The sequence below is a fragment of the Sebastes umbrosus genome, chromosome 10 (assembly GCF_015220745.1).
Source record: "Sebastes umbrosus isolate fSebUmb1 chromosome 10, fSebUmb1.pri, whole genome shotgun sequence".
NCBI lineage: Eukaryota > Metazoa > Chordata > Actinopteri > Perciformes > Sebastidae > Sebastes > Sebastes umbrosus.
Window position 1 is genome coordinate 2444350 of NC_051278.1, and position 21841 is coordinate 2466190.

General features: G+C 38.7%; 1 protein-coding gene across 1 annotated transcript in view; it reads left to right on the forward strand.

The window, feature by feature from the left end:
- Positions 1–14953: 14953 nt before the first annotated feature.
- The window catches only part of mcm8 (minichromosome maintenance 8 homologous recombination repair factor), a gene marked incomplete at its 5' end in the record, with an annotated part of 8191 nt that continues 1303 nt past the window's right edge, over positions 14954–21841 (forward strand). Inside the window, 18 exons of the mRNA XM_037782485.1 lie at positions 14954–15188; positions 15508–15573; positions 15705–15787; positions 16012–16161; positions 16495–16592; positions 16677–16875; positions 17077–17162; positions 17580–17812; positions 17916–18051; positions 18242–18272; positions 18469–18606; positions 18765–18825; positions 18950–19030; positions 19676–19871; positions 20003–20216; positions 20298–20507; positions 21220–21296; positions 21658–21841. The exon at positions 21658–21841 is cut by the window's right edge and continues 6 nt beyond it. Coding sequence (XP_037638413.1) covers positions 14954–15188; positions 15508–15573; positions 15705–15787; positions 16012–16161; positions 16495–16592; positions 16677–16875; positions 17077–17162; positions 17580–17812; positions 17916–18051; positions 18242–18272; positions 18469–18606; positions 18765–18825; positions 18950–19030; positions 19676–19871; positions 20003–20216; positions 20298–20507; positions 21220–21296; positions 21658–21841 — 2478 coding nt within the window. The remainder of the gene's footprint in view (positions 15189–15507; positions 15574–15704; positions 15788–16011; positions 16162–16494; positions 16593–16676; positions 16876–17076; positions 17163–17579; positions 17813–17915; positions 18052–18241; positions 18273–18468; positions 18607–18764; positions 18826–18949; positions 19031–19675; positions 19872–20002; positions 20217–20297; positions 20508–21219; positions 21297–21657) is intronic.

The window sequence follows — 21841 nt, forward strand, 5'->3', positions numbered from 1 at the left end:
GAAAGTTGAGAAGAATTAGGAGATTTAACGGCGCCGTCGGGGTAAAAACCAAACACAAAAGAAACCGAGTTAATAAAACATAGCTGCTGCTGCTGTTTAGTGATTCTTTTGATGGATTTGTGGATTCAGTGTTTCTTCAGGTAAAACTCAGGGGAGTTATTACCTGCTGCTGACAAAGTCTGAAATATAAAACATTATTATGAAGGATCAACTGTCAACTACTGAGAGTGAACTTTATTAATATTCAGATTTCTCTTCAACACCACATTTCATTTGTTATTATGGCTGCAGTACATTTTATATTAATTTGTGCACTGTTTAAGCAATTGAAATGCAGATTTTAAACACTTTTTATATATAAACATCAAGTTGTATGCTTAAATTAGTCACCTGCCTCTCCTCTAATGTCATCCTTATGTATGAGTCCTTATTAATGGTTGAAAGACTGTAGAGGTAGTGTTACTGGGAGCAAGATTACAACAATTCAAACCAAAGAAACATGGAACAAAGTCAAGGCTTTCAACCAGGAGACAGCTGTTTGTGTCCTGTGCCTTAAGTTTCACTTTAACTTTGCAATCAGCTGATCATTTGTGTCCCGTGTTCACAAAGTCCAGTCACATTTTGACTGTATAAACATTGTAGTTTTAAGATCAACCATGTTGTTTTTTTCCTGACCCAACGAAGTGGTTTTGTTGCCTAATCTTAAGCAAGCATTTTTGTTGAATTTGCAATATTAAGCACATATTTACTGCGAGAGAAAAGTGGCACCAAAGGGTTCTGACAAAGCGTCAGGATGTGATGAGTTGGGATGAGAACATGTTCAGGAGGTATCTTTTCTAAAGAGACTAAATGACACATGTCCTCATTTAAACTCATGGCTTGCTGCAACATCCTAAATTAAATGTATTAAAAATATTTGCAGCAACATTATTTTATCTGTACTCAAAGTATCTTACTTTAAACTGAGGTGCAACATCAAAAAAAAATGTTCTCCAAACATTCAAAACATAATTTATGCTCCTTGCCATGAGCAGGCGACCTTCTCATCCTCACAAAGTAAATAATTCTTCATTACAGCATGTTACCAAACTAATGGCTCGCCACTTTAAGTGAAATCTGTGCTAGAGAAGTGAGCCACGCTGTCACTTCAACAGTTAGCATCGATGAAAACAAAGGAGTCTCTAGGTAAAGGCCGGGGATCGGTGCCGGTCCACAGGCTCATTAACCAGCATCCATCCTGCTCTATTAGCTGTAATGGGAAAGGTCCCTGAAGGTGGCGGTCCTCTCTGGTCCCACAGACACAAAAAGGCAACAATTTTCCACACTTGCACACACACATACTGATCCCTGGAGGGCTCCGTGGCCTGGTTAGCGGGTACAGATGGAGGGTCATTAGTTACAAATGGAAACACGGGTTAGTTGCATCAGACAGTCAGTGAGTGAGACACTGCTGGTGTTTGCCATTCCCTCAGACTTACAATAATAAAAAAAAGATGTCTGCTTCTCTGTCACCAAGACAAAATAAAAGAAAATACCCTGCTGCTTTCAAGGCCCTGAGCAGAGAAATCTGCTATTTGTTCCTGGCACAAAACACCCACGATGTGTTTACTTTCAACTAACAGGCAGCGTGGTTCCAGAGGCAGAAATAGTTTGCAGTCAGTGTTTGTTTTAACAAAGGCTTTCATCGCCAAAGTGCAGGAGCTGACAAGTTTAGACCGTCAAGGAGGAGGTGAGAGTGGGCCTCGAGAAATCACGACACAAATGCACACACAGTGTAGTCAGTCACTCGTATAGACACACAAACGGCTCCATGGGAAGATGAGTGCCTCAGGAATTGCCTGTGTTCTCTTTCTCTTACATACACAGTACAAAAACACTACACACACAGTACACACAGTACATCATGCATGCACACTGCACACTTTATGACACAAAACAGGTGAAGGACTTTTGGAAGATTTAGATTGTGATGATGATTTTGCGTGTGTTAAAGCATAATAGCAACGTCCTCTTTGCCACACGACCTTGTGTTTTATGGGTTATGTAGTTACTAGATAAAGAGAGGATACTGGATAACCTCCAGCAGCCGCATGAATCGTGTCTGTTGTCTGTCAGAAGCAAAGGCGAAACTAGCGTGACGGTGTTATATAGCCCGAAAAACTCTACAAATCGTGTGACATTAAAGGCTCAGACACACCAAGCTGACATCAGAGAACTAGCGGCGACGAAGGCCGACTGTTGCGTCGCCTCACGTCGCCTTTTTTTAGTTGCATTTGAACACACCGCAAAGACGACAGCCGAAGGCAAGTTAGCACGTACGTCCTACACCTGCGTGAGAGGAAATAACTCTCCACACCAGCAGGCGGCGGTAGTCTGTATTCATCTTTCAAAAAGGGAAACAGGAAGACCGAGAACAGCGGATATACAAGCCGTTGTTATGATACGTACATGAAACATTTTTACACCACTCTCATTCACCACTTAGCTTCATTCCAGATGTTGATGTCGTTGTGAAAACATCCGTGTGTTGGAACGATGAAAAATGCGAAGAGCCTTCTGTGTGTCCTCTTGACTTTACTCGTTCTTTACTCGTTTAAAGGTTTGCATTAGGGATGCACCGATACCACTTTTTTTCAGACCGAGTACAAGTACAAGTACTTACATTTGGGTACTCGCCGATACCGATTACCGATACAAGTACTTCTCTGTGCCAAAAGACCCTTGTTAACAGCAAGCTGGAGGGTATGAGCGACACACATAGTCGTTAAACTACGTGGATCACACACAAATTTTGGTGAGATATACACAAATTATAGTGCATTACTTTCCATAGGTAGAGCTACGAACGGTGGATGAGAGCAGCCTGATCTTGTCCCTTAGTTGTGAGTCTCATGTTCTTCTCACCTTGAAGATGCACCTCAGGTGTTGTTCTTATTATATCTGTGGCTGGCGTTGGGAATCATAAATCCAAGCAAAAATGCAGGTGATCTCTCTCAGTATGGGAAATCAATGCAGCAGCACAGTTTAGGAAACCAAACACTGAATTGTTTTAGCATCCTGGCAGGACGTGTTTATCGATGTTTGTTCCACACGTGGTCCTCGTTTCACCTGACTGTGCAACAATTAAAGAGATGAGATGATGAATAACTTGGTGAGGTTCTTTAGCCATAACTTAGACTTGCACTACCTTCATTAATATACAGTTTTACATCTTTTTATGATACTTCATACTGTGTTCATGTCATGTCAGTGTTATTAAATCATGTTCGTATAGGGCACACTTTTCATTGGCTTGATCTGGAATGATGGATGCTGTCATGGCCTCAGTGAGGACGTGTGATTGAACAGGTCATTTGGTCTGACTGATGGCCTGTACGGTAACGTTGGAGAGGATGAACTGACAGAACAATTGGCTTTTTGCTCTCTTCATTTCACTCCTCCTGTTTATCTCTTTCTGGCTCACAGCTTCATCTTGATGCCGTCTGAATTTTCTTGTTTTTTTTGGTCCTTGAAACAGCATCTACTAAAACATACACATACAAACATGTACCATTATTATGTGAGGACAAAGTTTTACATTAACTCCAAAACAAGTTTTAAAGGGTAGATTAACCCAAATTTTCCTGGAGACAGTTTGAGGGTAGTTTGGAGTAACAAAGAAACTTTTGCTGCTGAGTTTTTCAAATGTCATTTTCAATGTTTTGAGCAGCACAAACAGAATCCCATCCATCATCAATGAGCAACGCAGTCGCCAGAAGAAATGTTGGCATTGTACATTTCTGCAAACCACAGGATACGTTGAATGTCTACAGCCTCGTATCGCGTTTGCAGAAATGCACAATGCCACTCGGTTAAGGTTAGAATAAGGATCACGGTTTGTGTTAAAATAACAGCGTCCAACATCCTTTCATAATTTACATTCCTCCTGCTCGTTGTCTGTCTGCGTACTCCGTCAGCGCAGGTGGAGAAATCAACATTCATCTCTTCTTCTAGCTTCAGGAGAAACTCATTTATTCTTGTAAAGTGTGAAAAACAACTCCCACAAGTTGAAAATTGCCTGAGCTCAATAATCCATCGCACCAAACATGAAGTACTAATTTTTTTTTTGTCAAAGTCTCTGTTTCATCATTATTTCATTGTTCCCATGTTGAGCGTATTCACATCGGTGTGGGTTAAGTAACGCTCTGCTTAGTGTCATTCACCTCGACTCTCACACAGAAATAATCCCTGAAACTGCTGCACACACTTTGTCACATCCAAGAGCTCAGACAGAGAGAGAGAGAGCATGAGGTTATACAGTATCTCTTCAAAACAACACAATATTCTTGTTTAAACTCTTTTCACATGCTTTTATTTAACCTTCTATATCCAGTTGTTTCCCCCTTTTAGTTCCTTTTAAGTACTTTTAAAGGTGTTTTCAGACAGTTAGTCGTTTCCAGTGGAAAACATGACGGCTATAGAGAGGTGAAGTTCCTCCCCTTCTGATCAACACATTCTCACTCTCTCAACTTGGTCAGTGCCCCTCAACATCGTAGACCGACACAGGAGGTACCTGTCTTGCGTTACTTTTGGACGGACCAGGGACGGCGTGTTATATACGCTCGTTACATGCATAGTGTCCTTTCAAAATAAACTTAGCTAGCTAAAAGCCCGGTTTATCACATACTGTTGCTAAAGGGTGCCTCCGTGCGTCGCAGTGAGAACAAGTTGTTCTGGTGGACCACCATGGGACCTTACGTATATGTACGGTAGTAGTCAGCGGCGAGCAACAAATAATTATTTGTTATTATTATTTTGTTTGAATTGTTCCACAACTTTCCCATATGATGTTTATCAATTTAAAAGATTCTGCAAGAGAATTTTACAAGACAAGAAAGTCTCAGTTTGTGAATAAGAAATGGAAATACGTAATTAGAAAGACTACACACCCAAAAGGTTAACATGAGTGGAAGAGGACGGACCTGGACTTCTGCAGATGTTTGCTTGACATCTGGGCCGAAGAGAACATACAGAATATGCTGAATAAAGTCTGCAAAAATAGTGACGTTTATAAAGTCATTCCAGATAAACTGGAGGAGAAGGGATTCACGCTCAGCCGATCAGTGCCGAGTCAAAGTGGAAAAACTTCGACAGGATCAAAGTCTGCGATTCCCTGCATCAACGTGGCAGCTCTCCAGATGAAAAAGATCAAGTCTCTCCTTCGTACACGCCCCTCAGCTTCTTGTTTTTTCTATTTGTGCACTATGAAAACGAACCAGAAGTATCAGTTCAACTCTGATTCTGACTAGTCAAACGGACTCTGGCTTGTGAAAGTGCCCTTAGTGACGCTTGCTAGCTGACACTCATTGACCTCTCAAGGGAAAGCTTGTCTCTCGCTGTAGACTACCACTCTTCGTGCTAAGCTAGGCTAATTGCCTCCATGTTTAACACATAAACTTGAGAGTTTACTAAGTTTTTACTCTAAGAACCCCCCCCCCCCCCACACACACACACACACACACACACACACACACACTTCAGCCAACCTTCTCTAGTGAAGCTGTTTTTCAGACAAAGTCTTCAATTAGAAATGTAATTGTTAAAAAGAATATAAAACTCATTACCGGCTGCGTAACATGTTTACATTTCCCTCCGAAATCTATACAATGCAATGCTAATTGAAGATTTCATTGCAGCCCTGCAGTTGTAATCTGGCGGTTGTAAAGTGGCACTTGTTGTGAGCTAATTGTCGCCTCACGGGAAATGTAAAAATGTAATTGAATGAGTTTTAGCAGCAGCTCATTTCGCATATTCAGTTAAAACCAATCTATCCTCACCGCTGGAAACTGATGATTGGAGAGAAACTCTTTTGCTAAGTTGACACATACACACACACACATTTCCCCATCCACCCACACACACACATATACACACGTATACACACACACTACGACTACTACGACTTTATGCGTGTGTCGGTGTTTCATAATAGTCCATTAGTGTGCAGTAAAAACACAAATTAGTTGAGATGAAGAGACAGACCCACTGGGGTTCAGAGCTAATATGCAGTCATAAAACACACAAACACACACACACACACACACACACACACTCAGACAGCGTCTCAATGAAGACATTTAACCATGTAGACCAGTTGTTGTCTTTTTCAGGGGGGTACAGGGGGTCTTTATGGGGAGATAGCAGGTCAACAGTAGATGTCACATAGAAGTGGTGTACATCATCTGAAAGCTGGAAACCTGAAGATTAATTTGAGATGCAGCTCAGCACTGTGTGACGAGTATGTGATGGTCATTCTCATGCTCTAATATGTCTCATAAGCTTTTTGCAGCAATTTGGGGGGATTGTTACAGATTTGGTGCTAAATTTAACCCTTTTTATACCACTCTTGAATTGATAAAAATTATCAATAATCCTTCCAAAATACCACATTAAGACACCAAGACCTTGAGGAACACCAGAGAAAAAGCCATGCTATGATTTGGTATAAAAAACTTTTGACATTTGGAGATTTCTGCAAGAATTACATTTTTTTGGGCGATTACATGGCGAGCACTTCTGTTGTGGTAACTGCCCAGAAACCGCCTTATTGTAAATCTAGCTAGGAAAGCCATCCATCCTCTGAATGCTCTAGGTCTCTAGTCTGATCCATCCATCCTCTGAATGCTCTAGGTCTCTAGTTTGATCCATCCATCTTCTGAATGCTTTAGGTCTCTAGTCTGATCCATCCATCCTCTGAATGCTCTAGGTCTCTAGTTTGATCCATCCATCCTCTGAATGCTTTAGGTCTCTAGTTTGATCCATCCATCCTCTGAATGCTCTAGGTCTCTAGTCTGATCCATCCATCCTCTGAATGCTTTAGGTCTCTAGTTTGATCCATCCATCCTCTGAATGCTCTAGGTCTCTAGTCTGATCCATCCATCCTCTGAATGCTCTAGGTCTCTAGTTTGATCCATCCATCCTCTGAATGCTTTAGGTCTCTAGTTAGATCCATGCATCCTCTGAATGCTCTAGGTCTCTAGTCTGATCCATCCATCCTCTGAATGCTTTAGGTCTCTAGTCTGATCCATCCATCCTCTGAATGCTTTAGGTCTCTAGTCTGATCCATCCATCCTCTGAATGCTCTAGGTCTCTAGTTTGTGGCTGTAAAGTTTCATGAGGCTGTGATTATCCTAGAGGTCACCACAGGTCATTTTATACAGTGAGGTCAATGAAATGTCTCTTATGGGGACTAACGTCATCACACATGAATAAAGTTGGGCTCATTGGATCCACAAGAGTAATGTCGGCCGGGTCTTTGCACGGTGATGTTGAACATTCAATTTTCTTTCCTAAGTGCTTCTCTCTGTGTTTATATGTGCGTGTGTGTGTGTGTGTGTGTGTGTGTGTCCCACAGAGGGATAAAGGATGCTGAAAGGAAAAAAATGCAAAAATATAAGAGCTGGGAAACAATTTGACAGATGTTCTTTGGCCTTTTGCTTTGCCGAGAGACGGAAAGCGAGACGGGAGGTGGAGAGAGGAGAGAGGTCACAGACGTAATTAATTGCTCTTTTTCGCTCCTCGCAGTAAAAAGGACAGATGATGATTATGCGTCTGTCCTTTAAACACAGGTATTGAGAGAAAAGCAGAGAGCAAAGAAGAAGTGTCATCAGAGTAATTTTGTGTTTAAAATTGCAGAGAGCTGAAGGGAAAGAGGAAAAGAAACTAGTTTATAGCGATCAGTGACATTCCCATCAGAGCGGAGCTAAGAAAAGAGCTGCTGCTGCTGCTGCTCGTTGTAAGAAGCAGGTTTCACTTTCTGTGTTTCCAAGTCACTGCTGCTGTCTTCATGCATATGTTGCTCTCAGATAACAGCTGGATGGCCTCCATCTGTAATTGTAGTCTGGCGGCCCGCAGAGAAGACAGAAATGTCAGCAGGGCTCGACGGCAAATTGCCAGAGCAGTTGTGCGGTGTGGGGTTGGTATTTTTACTTTTCTGTGTGCTTGCAGAGAGAGTGTGTTTGGTGCTCACTTCACATTTAATGGTGCGTGTGTGCGCGTGTGTGTGTATTTGTTGTGCAAGATAGCTGTGGGGAGTGGACTTATTCTGTTGATTTGGGACAACTGTCCAGACAAAATTGTTGTCCTAAATACGCTTCTTGGACGTTTTAGAGGATGATGCGTCCAGAGCAGAGATTAGTCCAGGGCGTATTGAGGCTAGCGTCGGACAAAGACTGCAAACAGGAGGAGACTGCTGTCAGAATGTACCTTGAAGGGAGATTTGTCAAGTATTTAATAATCTTATCAACATGGGAGTGGGCAAATATGCTGCTTTTATGCAAATGTATGTATATATTTATTATTGGAAACCAATTAACAACACAAAACAATGACAGATATTGTCCAGAAACCCTCACAGGTACTGCATTTAGTATAAAACAATATGCTCCAATCATAACATGGCAAACTGCAGCCCAACAGGCAACAACAGCTGTCAGTGTGTCAGTGTGCTGACTTGACTATGAGTCTGTAAAGGGGAGACTCGTGGGTACCCATAGAACCCATTTACATTCACACATCTGGAGGTCAGAGGTCAAGGGACCCCTTTGAAAATGGCCATGACAGTTTTTCCTCGCCAAAATTTAGCGCAAGTTTTGAGCGTTATTTAACCTCCTTCGCAACAAGCTAGTATGACATGATTGGTACCGATGGATTCCTTAAAATAATTTGTTAAAAGACACTAAAACAACACTCTGTAGTCACTTTAATGTGTTGGTAAATAGCCTGTTAGCTATAAATATTAATATGGACCATGGATTACTGAGGAAATGTCCATCCAGGCATCACTTCAATCATCATCATCATCTCAGACCTCCCAGCTCAGGAATGAACTCCCTTTGCTTTGATTATTTCACCCTTCCAACGGTTTCATTAATAGAGGCTTTTTCCTGGTGTTTTCTGAGCACTCTCAAGCACTCGTTTCCACACACGCTGTTTGCCGCAGAGAAAGATGTTGAAAAAAACAATGAAGAAAAAAGGTTTGACAGCTCAATTTGTCTTTGCGGCAAACAGGTGACGGCCGCCTGCCTGCTCCTGCAGACCTGAGCTGGTCTCCTGGAGACACAATTGATCACTGTGCAATGCAACACATGTGGGGAGCCATCTGCACACATTGCTTGGATATATTGTACTTCACACTTTAATGCTTTTTAATGATTTTTTTTCAACCATAATTCCAGTTAGGATCAAACAAAGATGGACTTCTTTAGTTGTGTAACAGAAATAATGTCCTACACCTAAATCTACATGATCAGAAGAGGCTAAATAGTAAATTGAATGTGTATTTAGATGACAAAATTCCACTTTTTTTTTTTTTTTTAAATAAATTAATAATTAAATTAATGACTCGATAAATGTAGCAAATATAACATCAAAAATAAATGTAGCCATTAATGAATTGATCAAATGTAACATAAATTGATATTTCTGTTTTAATTTGTTTCTTAATTTATTTATCTTTGTATTATTTCCCTTATATATTTACTCTTCTGTATTTATTTTTATTATTTTTAAAAAGTTTTTATTTATTTTTGCATTTATTTTTTATTTATTTATTCATTTTTGCATTATTTATTTATTCATTCATTCATTCATTCATTCATTTATTTCTGCACAATTTCCCCTTTGCATTCCCCCCTTATTTAATTCCCCAAACTAAATTATTTCTGTATTCTTTTCTTTGTACATTCACTCAACGTGTGTCATCATGGCTTCTAATTTATTTAGTAAAAATTAGTAAACATAAATACATAAATAAATAAAATTAAACAGAAGAGTGAATAAATAAGGGAATTAATACAAAGATAAATAAATAAATAAAAACCGAAATATCAATTCAAATCACATTTTATCATTTAATTAATGGCTGCATTTATTTTTAATATTATTTTTGCTACATTTAATAAAATATTTATTTATTTATTGAGTAATTTATTTATTTATTCATTTCTTTTTTATTTTGTCAGGTTCCGTCTTCCATAGTTTTCTGCTATAACTGAGCAGAAGAATAAGAAGCAGAGCATCCCAAACACACGGTTGCTGCTGTGAGAATAACTCAGTTTGACTTTGTACCAACTTGTCTCTTCCTCCCTACACATAAGTCATGAAGTATCTCACCGCCCCGTCACCCAGACTCATTTAAAACATATCGATACTGTTGTCATGTCACGACCCAGCAGCAGTGACTCACCACCTACTTAACTTTGGGGTCACAAACTCTGGCTGAAAAAACAAAAAACAAGCCGTATTAAAAAGCGATCTCTCTTTGTTCGCCTTGAATTCACATCGATTGTGTGAGACGTCGTGCTGTTGACTGATCAAGTGGAGATTAAACGGCTCTCTGAGTGGCACAGCTTCTCGTTGTCTCCGCTCCTCTACGGGCCTTCAGTTCTCCACAACCCAACAGTTATCATCACAAAGATCGAGTCCTTCAGAGTGGGATGAGATGGGACAGACAGACACACACACACACACACATAGTAGAAGAAACCTTATTTCAGTTAATGAACATAATGATACATTATGAGACATGTCTCTCACTCTGTTTTTATTTCTTTGTCTGTTTCCCAAACAAGAGCTGTTTTTGACCTTATAACACACTGTGCATGTGTGTGTGTGTGTGTGTGTGTGTGTGTGTGCATCCATCCCTCTCAGCCCTCTGCTATTACCACTAACTACTCCGGGCCACAGTAGTTCAGCTATTGATTTTTCTCCTTGTTCGTTCTGTCTTTCTGTCCCCTCCAAACCACTCCCCTGAGAGGGTCAGAGAGTGTGTGTGTGTGTGTGTGTGTGTGTGTGCGTGTGTGTGTGTGTGTGTGCGTGTGTGTGTGAGTGTGTGTGTGTGTGCTCTCATTCATTTGATCTTTCTGTGGAATAATCTCAGTTTCGGGCTGTTTTCTGTTCTCTGGATGCTGAACTGCATTTAGTTTTAACCGGCATCTACTTTGTGCAATAACAATAAAGTTAATCTGACTGCGTTGTCCAACCGTTGCACTGCCAACAACTATACAAACACTTTTAGTCACTAATCTTAATCTCACTTTTGTTGAGTGTGTGAATTCAGAACTCACCTGCTGTTATAATCACTCCTTAATTAATGTGTATCCAGTCAGTGTGTATACTATTGTCAAGTTAAAATGGCATTGAAATGACAGGAACTGCTTTAGTATGGAGGACGGAACCTGCCAAAATAAAAAATAAATAAATAAATGACTCAATAAATAAATATCAATGTCATTAAATGTAGCAAAAATAACATCCAAAATATTTGTAGCCATTAATTAATTGATGAAATGTGACATAAATTAATATTTCTATTTTAATTTTCTTATTTATTTATTTATCTTTGTATTAATTCCCTCATTTGTTTACTTTTCTGTTTAATTTTCCCTTTTAATTATTCAGGTATTTATTTAAAAAAAAATTTTAATAAATACATCGGACCCCTTGATGACACACGTTGAGTAGAAATGCATAAAGAAATGTGTAAAGAAAAGAATCCAGAAATAAATAAGTTTGGCGAAGTTTATATAAGTTTATTTTTTTTTCACTTTAATTTTTTTTTTTATTTTAACATTTTTAATAATGTTTTATTCTTAATTTTTAAGTTTAATATTGTGTTGTTGGCACAACTGACAGCTGTAACCATCATGAAATAACTGCAGTTCCTCTCTTTTATGCCACACAGTGGCAAAACGCGTTATTAAATTCCAGTTGAAATTATTTTTTATATCATTTTTATTTTTTTTTTCATTTTTTTTTTTTTTTTTTTATTTTCTATTTTCAATTTTACTTTTCTTTTTTTTTTTTTCATTTTTTTTTTTTTTATTGCACATTTTTAATAATGTTTTATTTTAACATTTTTAAGTTTAATATTGTGTTGTTGGCACAACTGATAGCTGTAACCATCATGAAATAACTGCAGTTCCTCTCTTTTGGTCCACACAGCAGCAAAACGAGGTATTAAATTCCATTTGAAATTTTTTTTTTATTTCATTTATTTTATTTTATTTTATTTTTTTCATATTTATTTTTTATTTTATTATTTTTTTTTATTATTTTTATTTATTTTTCTATTTTCTATTTTTATTTTTTTAATTTTAACATTTTTAATAATGTTTTTTTTTATTTTTAAGTTTAATGTTGTGTTGTTGGCACAACTGACAGCTGTAACCATCATTTTTGCTGCATTTAATTAAATATTTATTTACTGATTTGTTGATTGATTTTTTATTTTTTATTTTGGCAGGTTCCTTCCTCCATACTGGAGGTGTGTGGTATATTTCATCATGGCAGTGACTGAGAAACGTACACTTTCTTAGCACATCACATGATGCAGGGCTTTATATGGATTTATAACAAAGTATACATAAGAATTACAGATACTGTTATGAACATATAAATGTCTTATTGATACCTCTAAAGTCTGCAAAGGTGCTTGCTTGACAAATTATAGTATGCAGTTCCTCCCTGAGACCACTGGTGGGTATAATAATAATAATAATAATAATAATAATAATAATAATAATAACAATAATTATATAATATGGGATATGGGAAAAATGTCTATATTGTTATTTACCAGTTGTTTAACCTGAAAAGTGTATATATTTTAAAGTATAATCAGTTCCTGAGTCTTCCTCTATGTTGATCTGTGTATTTATAATCAATAGTGTTTGCTGCCATCTAGTGGTGAAAGTAGGAAACTGTTAAATTAGTCACTATTACGTCATGCTGACGTTATAGCACCCTCACACTTCCTGTAAATCATTTCAAAATAAAACTTTCAACCTACACAGAGGTGTAGTTACTCGTGGTCACCGTGGGAGGGCAGTGTGTAGTCATGGCAATGTTTGACCATAAGCAATAATAACATGACAAATACACGATATTTAGTGTAACAATTTAATGTTATACAGATTCTTTTTTAGTGATTATTTTGTACACGTAAAGGAAAAAATAAGCACAACATCCCCTATAGTGTTTTCTTTGTATTTTCCATATTGTGTTGACAAGATGAAAATAATTAAATTAATAAAAGCATAGAATATCTTTATAACACAAAAAGCATTGCACAAACAACAAAATAAAATACAAACATATAAAAACCAGAGTGTGGTCAGGCGTGTCTTCATGATGTAAAGAAAAGAGATCTTTGGAGGTTTAGAGGTGTTTAGATGGGTTTTAAAGATATTAATGGAGGGGAAGATCTAGTGTTAGTTGTTACTATTCCAACAACTGAAAATGCTCCATCACCATTGTTGTTTTAACTGAGAATGGGAATGGTATGTATGTCATCTGTGTTGGTCTTAAAACTAAAAAATTACAAAATTACAAAAAATATTAGATTATTTAAACATTTCAAATTTATTCCAATTTTTTTCACAGATCCAGATTGTTTGTATTATTATTATTATTATTATTATTATTATTATTATTATTATTATTATTATTATTATTATTAATTCAACTTCTTGTCTTTTCTTTAAATTGTATTTGTTTTATATTTTATTTTTATATTATTTTTGTACTGTGAAATATATTTACAGATTTTTTTGTAATTAAAAATCTGAACATGTAGCCTTCTTTATGTTACTACTGTATTGAACTTTCCAAATTAAGTATTGACATGGGGAAAAAAAGAACTGTAATGATACAAAATGCCCAGCTGATGGCCACAGAGGGCAGTGTACACATTTATTATTTCAGTGAAGGTCATTGTCATTATGTAGAACACAACAAATATGCTTTAAATACTCTTAATTTATTTTCTTTAATTTAATTAACCAACAAAACTATTTTCCATAAAAACCAAAACAAAACACAATCAGTTTATTGTATTTATTTTGAATTGAGATGTGGTATTGCTATGTGTAGTACCGCTGGTGTCCTGAAGGAGGGAGGGGAGCGGTAGAGAGGCTGAGCAGCGACTCTGCTGCACATTAAAACAGAAGAAGAAAAAGCTTGAAGTCAGTGGAGGGAACTTGTAAACATCAACATTTAGTCGTTTTGAGTTAATATAACATATTATAGACGTTATTAAACCAATTCACTCTATTACACAGGATAAAACGAAAGGTTTGTATCATCTACTGTCACTGTCAAAGTGTTTTAACAGAATATTTAGCTAGTAGAACAAAAATAACTACTACTAACTTAGCTAGCTAGCAGCTAACGTTCAACTCTAACAGTTGAGTTATAAACGTTGTAAATGTGCTTAATACAAAGTCAGAGACTGCTTATTTGTATGCCGAATTGTCATGTGGTTCTTCATATACAGTATATATTGGAAGTTTTTATTTGAGGCTTTAATTCAGTCTGCAAACAGCTGTGTTAACACTAAATGTCCAGTTATTTAAATGGAGTCTGGAGCAGCGTTATTGGAATAAAGTTACACAGCAGTTTATTATAGCAGTAAGTTCTCAGAGCAACATCAAACACAATGAGACACAGTTTTAAAAAGCATTTAATGCATCTAAATGTCCTGTGTATAGATTAAAAGCATATGGGGATGATTATTTTGGTACTGTACTTGTTATAAATGCGTGCTGCACTCATTTAAACCGTTTTTTATCTAATTTAAAGTTACAAAGGAGTGCACAGAGAAGATGTTTTTGTCATTTCTATTTTGTATGCATTCACTACACCTGCATTCTTGTCAAATGTTTGACTGAAACAACTCAATAACTCATATTTCTTGTTCTGTTCTTCCCTCTTGCTTTGTTTTAGGACAGTAATGAGTGGAGAGGAATCCAGGAGAGGCTCATGGAGGGGTGGGAGTGGAGGAGGAAGAGGAGGAGGAGAAGGCGGTAGTGGTGGATGGAGAGGAGGAGGAGGAGGAGGCAGCAGCGGTAGTGGTGGATGGAGAGGAGGAGGAGGAGGAGGAGGAGGCAGCAGCGGTAGTGGTGGATGGAGAGGAAGAGGAGGAGGAAGAGGAGGCAACAGCAGCGGTAGTGGTGGATGGAGAGGAGGAGGAAGCGGAAGCAGCAGTGGCGGTAGTGGTGGATGGAGAGGAGGTGGAGGATGGAGGAGTAGACCATGGAGAGGAGGATCTGCAGGGGGAGGAGGAAGGGGTGGAGGAGGGTGGAGAGGTGGAGGTGGAGGTGGTGTTGGCGGAGGAGGATCAGGAAACCATACTCTCAGCAGCCAGAGAGGTGAGTTTGATTTTCTTTTTCCATTTTACATCCAGTAATCAACTTTTAGGGAATAAAAGATTTGGTATAAATAAATCTGCAAAAATAAATACATAGTTATTGTTTCAAAGGATTTACGGTTCTGTTTGCTGACAGGTGCTCTTGTTCGCTGCATAATAAGAGAATGTGGGAGACAAACATAAAATGAGCTGAAGACAAATTACATATCAGCATCTAATGTTCTTACAACATTTTATATAATGAAATTCAGATTGTACATGAAAAGCTGCAACAATATGCATCATAATTTACTATTCTAACTGCCTGTCTTCCTCTTCAGTCCTTTGTCAGTCTACTCTAGACGTATTGTGTCCGTACAAAGGATGGGCACTCTACTTCACAGAAGGTACCTGTGTGTTTTTGTAGCTCTGTTTCACATGATGATAATGCATGCTGTAGACACATATAATGCATGATCATGTTGCTTTTTCTGTGTCTGTGTGTACTGTATGTCTTAATATGTATTTTTATGTGCAGGCTTCATAGAGAGTTCCCCTAGTGTGGAGAAGATCAAAGTGTTTGAAAAATATTTCACTTCCAAGATTCAACTGTATGACAAGGTCAGTCTGTCTGTCTTTCTGTCTGTCTATCTGTGCATCTTTCTGTTTAATAAGTTGACCGCTAGATTATATAGAGAAATGATAACCCTGTCTATCTATGACGTGTGCATTTTCTGTCTGCGGGGAAAAACTTTTTGTCAATCGAAAATTTCCCTCTTTTTACCTTGGTTTATAAATGTTTGCTATGTCAGTTAAAAGGTCAGATCTTGTGTGTTTGTGCACAGGATGAGATTGAGCGTCAGGGCAGTGTTCTGGTGGATTATGCAGACTTGACTGGAGACAAAACCGTGCGTGAAGCACTTCCTGATCTGACCACAGAGCTGAAGGAACAGCCAGAGGTGATGCTCAACTGTTTGGGAGTGGCCATTCACCAGGTACACACACACACACACACACACACAAACACACACAGTCGCTACTACACACATGTTGTCATCTGCAAGTTACATAGTTGCATAATTTATTAAGTACTCTAAAGCCTTTTAATAAAAGAATATTAAATAGAGCGGCAACAATTAATCAATAGTTGTCAACTATAAATTAATCGACAACTACTTTGATAATTGGTTTGAGTTATTTTTGTTGTTAGTTGCAACTCTAATATTAAATGTGAAAAGGCATGCTGAATTAATTCTTGGCATATTTTTAATATTACTTATCATTATTAACAATTCTTTTTAAATCAAAAAACTGTGTGTGTTTTCCAGGTGTTAACTGTAGATTTGGAGAAACAGGTTGCTGAACTGCAAGAGGAAGAGCTTCCTGTCGATACACCAATCATCAACATCCCTCACATCAGCGCGAGGTAACGCACACAGAGAATCACAATCAGTCGTTTGATTGACAACCGTACAACTGCCGACCATGAATTTGCGTAAATCATCCACAGGCTGTATAACTACGAGCCGCTGACTGCGTTGCGGACGTTGCGTGCCAGTGTGTTTGGACGGCTGGTGTGTGTGAGGGGAACAGTGGTCAGAGTGAGCAACATCAGACCTCTGTGTACCAGGATGGCCTTCAGGTGTCTAGGCTGCTCACACACACAGTCTCTGCCACTACAGTACGGGAAATACGCTACACCTACCAAGGTACACGCACACATTTACAGCTCCCTTTTTATCCTGCAACATCTTTCCTGTGCTGTAATGTTTCCACAACATAAGTAATAATGAATACATACATACATTTTCCCTCCAGCATACACACATAACCATCTTTGACATCATTACTCAGATTTACAGATTAATTTTGCACTTCTAATGTGTGTATACGTGTCTTTTATCACCCAGTGTAGCAAGCCTGACTGCCGCAGTCGTTCCTTCGCCCCCAGCCGCAGTTCCCCTCTTACTCACACTGTAGACTGGCAGATCATCAAGTAAGTAAATCATGTACCTAAGGTATGTATATAACTGAACGATCAGCAGTGAAAAACTGTTGAGACGTGGCTGATTAAATAGGCCTGTCACATTAACTCCTTTTGTTGGATGATATATTGTCCCAGAAATAATTGCGATAAACGATGTTATTGCCATTTTAAGACCATTTTATGCCACCGATATAATGATAATGTAATAGCATAATTATGCAAGTACACCCTTTCAAAGAGCAATGAACTTTTGACTTTATCACCAGTGTCACAAAATGTTGTCGTTGCGGGTTATCTCTACTAAAAAGTGGAATATTGTTAGAAAATCCCAGCTTTGCCATTAACATATGCATGCGTGCATCTCCAATCCTGGGTCACCATTTACACACATTATTTGATTTTTTTTGTGTCTGTGTACTACTTCAGGGTGCAGGAGTTGATGGGCGGAGAGCAGAGGGAGACTGGCCGAATCCCGCGCAGCGTCGAGTGTCACCTGACCGCCGACCTCTGTGACAGCAGCGTCCCTGGAGACGCAGTCACTGTGACGGGGATAGTTAGAGTTACCAACGATGGTACAAAAAGTACTAGTTCCCGGGGTAATAAGGATCAGTGTATGTTCCTCCTCTACCTTGAAGCCACTTCAGTCAGCAACAGTAAAGGTACTGAAGCTCTGTGTGTGAGTTTGGACTTGAATTATACGATGCAGTTATATGTTTTTTTATTTAACAGAGCAATAAGGTGTTATTTCTTCTTAATGTGTAGGTCAGCGGTCCAAGTCAGGTCAGGGGTCAAGAGGGTCACTTGAAGATCGTTCTGGAGGGGAGGAGTTCAGTCTGAAGGAGCTGTATGCCATCCAGGAGATCCAGTCACAACCTGACCTGCTGAGGCTTATAGTACAGTAAGATGTGTATTTACAATATGACATGTTTACTGTTTTTCTTAAATATCAACTTGTAGTTTTAATTAGGGCTGTCAAAGTTAACGCATTAACGCAAATTTGTCTAAACGCCACTAATTTCTTTAACGTTTTAACACTGTGCTGTTAACTCATATCAGGATATATAACACTCTTATCTCTCCTCTTTCAGGTCTTTGTGTCCTGTCATCTACGGCCACCTGGTGAGTCCTGCTATGCACTGCACTTCTAACAAGATCAAGCACACCAACAGCATTTTCATCAGAGGTCACAAAGGGGGATACTTATGATTTAGTTGAATACAGTGATGTCATTCACATCTGGTCAACAGGGCATTTTCTGTCATCTTGATTTGTCCAGTTCAGGCCAACCCTCTCTTGTGTTCTTGTGTGTCCTAAGCTGGTGAAAGCTGCTCTATCCTTGGTGTTGTTTGGTGGCAGACAGAAACACACGGACAAGAACAGCGTCCCAGTCAGAGGAGACCCACACCTCCTGATGGTGGGAGACCCTGGACTGGGAAAGAGTCAGATGTTGCAGGTAACACAGGAAACACTTTGAATAGAGCAGTATGGCAGAGATTAGTATGTCATGTTGTTACTCTTTAGGTGAGGTTGTAATGCGTCTGAAGCTGTGACATGTGAATCATTCTCAGTGTGTAAATGTTAACGGAATATTCATGTGTGCTCTGTGTGTAGGCGGTGTGTAATGTGGCTCCCAGAGGAATCTATGTATGTGGCAACAGCACAAGCACCACAGGTAAACTGTCTTAAAGTTCTTCTCTCCCGAAATTATGCAGGTGGTGATTACTCTCTGGACAGATTTCAGATCTGTTGCAACATAATCAAGTTGGGAATTTATTTATTTTTTTTGTTTCTCTTAGGACTAACAGTGAGTTTATCCCGAGAGGCAGGAACAGGGGATTTTGCTCTAGAGGCCGGAGCCTTGGTGCTGGCTGACCAAGGTAAGAAAGAGATTGAATAGACGGCCAGCAGACTGCATAGATGAGGGAACTTAACAACATGCATGTCAGCTGTTTGTTACTATGCCAACAAGACCTACGGCTACTTTCTGTATCTGCAAAGTCAATGTTTTGAGGGGTTGGCAGCAGCACTGCAAAATATAACACAACCAACTTAATCAAGCACCTCCAGAGGCATCATGCCAAAGTATTCAACACATTTTGAAGATCTTTTACCAAGTTGCTGGTGCACGATTTATTATTTTAACAATAAATAATAATAATTCTGTGAAATCTATGCATTTACTTGTTACATTTTGTTTTAAAAAGTTAGGAAAGCAATGTCTAAGTCAAGCGTAATATTGCCTTACACATACAACATTAAAAAATGATCTTTGTTGCTTCCTCACAGTGAGGTTTATTAATTAAACACTTGTATCGGATCAGTTCTCTATCGGCCGATACCCCCAGGTATCAATATCGGGACTGAAAAGTCTGATCGGTGCATCCCTAGTCTTGTGTGTTAATAATGTATATTGATTTATTTTGGTGGCCTTGAGGTCCTCGCACCAGTCATAACTATTTGTTTGAAGTCCTCTCTGCATCCTCATTCTGTTTTTATTCTCTTCCTCTGTCTGTTCTCTTTAGGTCTGTGCTGCATTGATGAGTTTGATAAGTTGGGCCACCAGCAGCAGGCTCTGCTAGAAGCCATGGAGCAGCAGTCTGTCAGTCTGGCGAAGGCTGGAATAGTTTCATCTCTGCCTGCCAGGACATCAGTCGTGGCTGCTGCGAACCCCATCGGAGGACATTACAACAGAGGCAAGACTGTCTCTGAAAATCTGAAGTAAGTTAGCTTCAACAGTCAGTCAGTAAATTGATTCTGGCTTTCAGCGACTGCTGGAGGATATGACTGTATATCTGTGTAAATATACAAGTGGTTTAGTTGTATTTACAGTTGTGCATTCTTGTCTTTAGAATGGGCTCAGCGCTCCTCTCTCGATTCGATGTCGTCTTCCTGCTCCTGGACATCCCAGACGAGTCACATGATCGCCACCTGTCAGAATACGTCATGGCAAACAGGGCAGGAAAAGGCAGAACCAGCAGTGCTGTAGTTACCAGGGCTAACAGTGAATTAGAGACCTCCATCCTACTAGAACACGCAGACATGCCGCTGTCTGAACGTTTGCAGGTAAAAGAAAGACTCTAGGAGTACAGTGATATCTGTCAAGAAGCATTTGTATTCATGGAACATGTGTGTATGTGTGTCAAGGTCCCTGCAGGTGAACCCATAGACCCCATCCCGGTATCTTTGCTAAGGAAGTATATCAGCTACGCTCGTCAGTACGTCCATCCCTCGCTCTCTCCTGAAGCAGCGAAGACACTTCAGGACTTCTACCTGAAGCTGCGATCTCAGGCTCACTCTGCTGATTCCACGCCCATCACCACACGACAACTCGAGTCTTTAATCAGACTAACTGAGGTAACTTTCTTTATGTTTATGTATGGTTCGTTATGTATGTATTCTATGGAGGACGGAACATGCCAAAATAAAAAATAAATGACTCAATAAATAATTAAATATGTCATTATTCGTTATTTATTTAACTTTGTATTAATTCCCTTATTTATTTACTTTTCTGTTTAATTTTCCCTTTTATTTATTTATATATTTATTTTCGTCAATTTTTCATTAATAAATTAGACACCATGATGACACACGTTGAGTGACAGCCCCCTTATTTCCATAATGAGGCAGAAATGCATAAAGAAATGTAAAAATAAATAGAAAATCAATGCAAAAATTAATTAATTAATTTAAAAATTAATAAAAATGAATACATAAATAAAAGGGAAAATTAAACAGAAGAGTAAATAAATAAGGGAATTAATACAAAGATGAATAAATAAAGAAGCTAATTAAAACAAATCATTTTATCAAATAATGAATGGCTACATTTATTTTTAACATTATTTTTGCTACATTTAATGACATTTATTTATCTATTGAGTCATTTATTTATTTATCCATTTATTTATTTTTATTTTGGCAGGTTCCGTCCTCCATAGTATTCAGTGTGTTCACCCATCAGCAACATGTGATGCATTAAGACATCAGGTTTCAGGCTCACAAAAGGAACCATTTCCCTCTAGTGTCCCAGTATTTATGTGGTTTACTGTGTGTTGTTGTGCAGGCAAGAGCCAGACTGGAGCTCAGAGAGACCGCTACCAACAGTGATGCTGAAGATGTGGTGGAGATCATGAAACACAGGTGACACTACAGGAGTCTTTGTGTGCATTAGGGCTGCAGCTAACAATTATTTTCATTATAGATTAATATTCTGTTTATTTTCTGCAGAGTGCAGAGGTAACAGCTTGCCTTTGGCAGCTAAATCTGTCTGTTAGTTCCATTTAGTCCTACAAAAGATGTTTAAAAAGTCTTGATTTTTATTTGCAGCATAATATATAGATGTGTTTTTTTAAATATGAGCACATAGCAATATACTCCTACCATTACAGAACTGATGACTGTTGTGACATCTGGTATATAAAATCAAGATTATATCCTGCTGTTGAATGTGCCGTTTTGGGATGACATTTCTCTCTTTGTCTCTCCGTCTGTTGTTTTTCAGTCTGGCTGATACATATTCAGATGGTCTGGGCAATCTGGACTTTGAGCGCTCTCAGCTTGGAGCAGGCATGAGTCAGCGCGGCGCTGCAAAACGACTGGTCAACGCACTGCACATGCACGCTCAGAAGACCAATCAGACGCAGTTTGACCTGCAGATGCTTCGATCTGTGGCCAGCAGAGTGAAC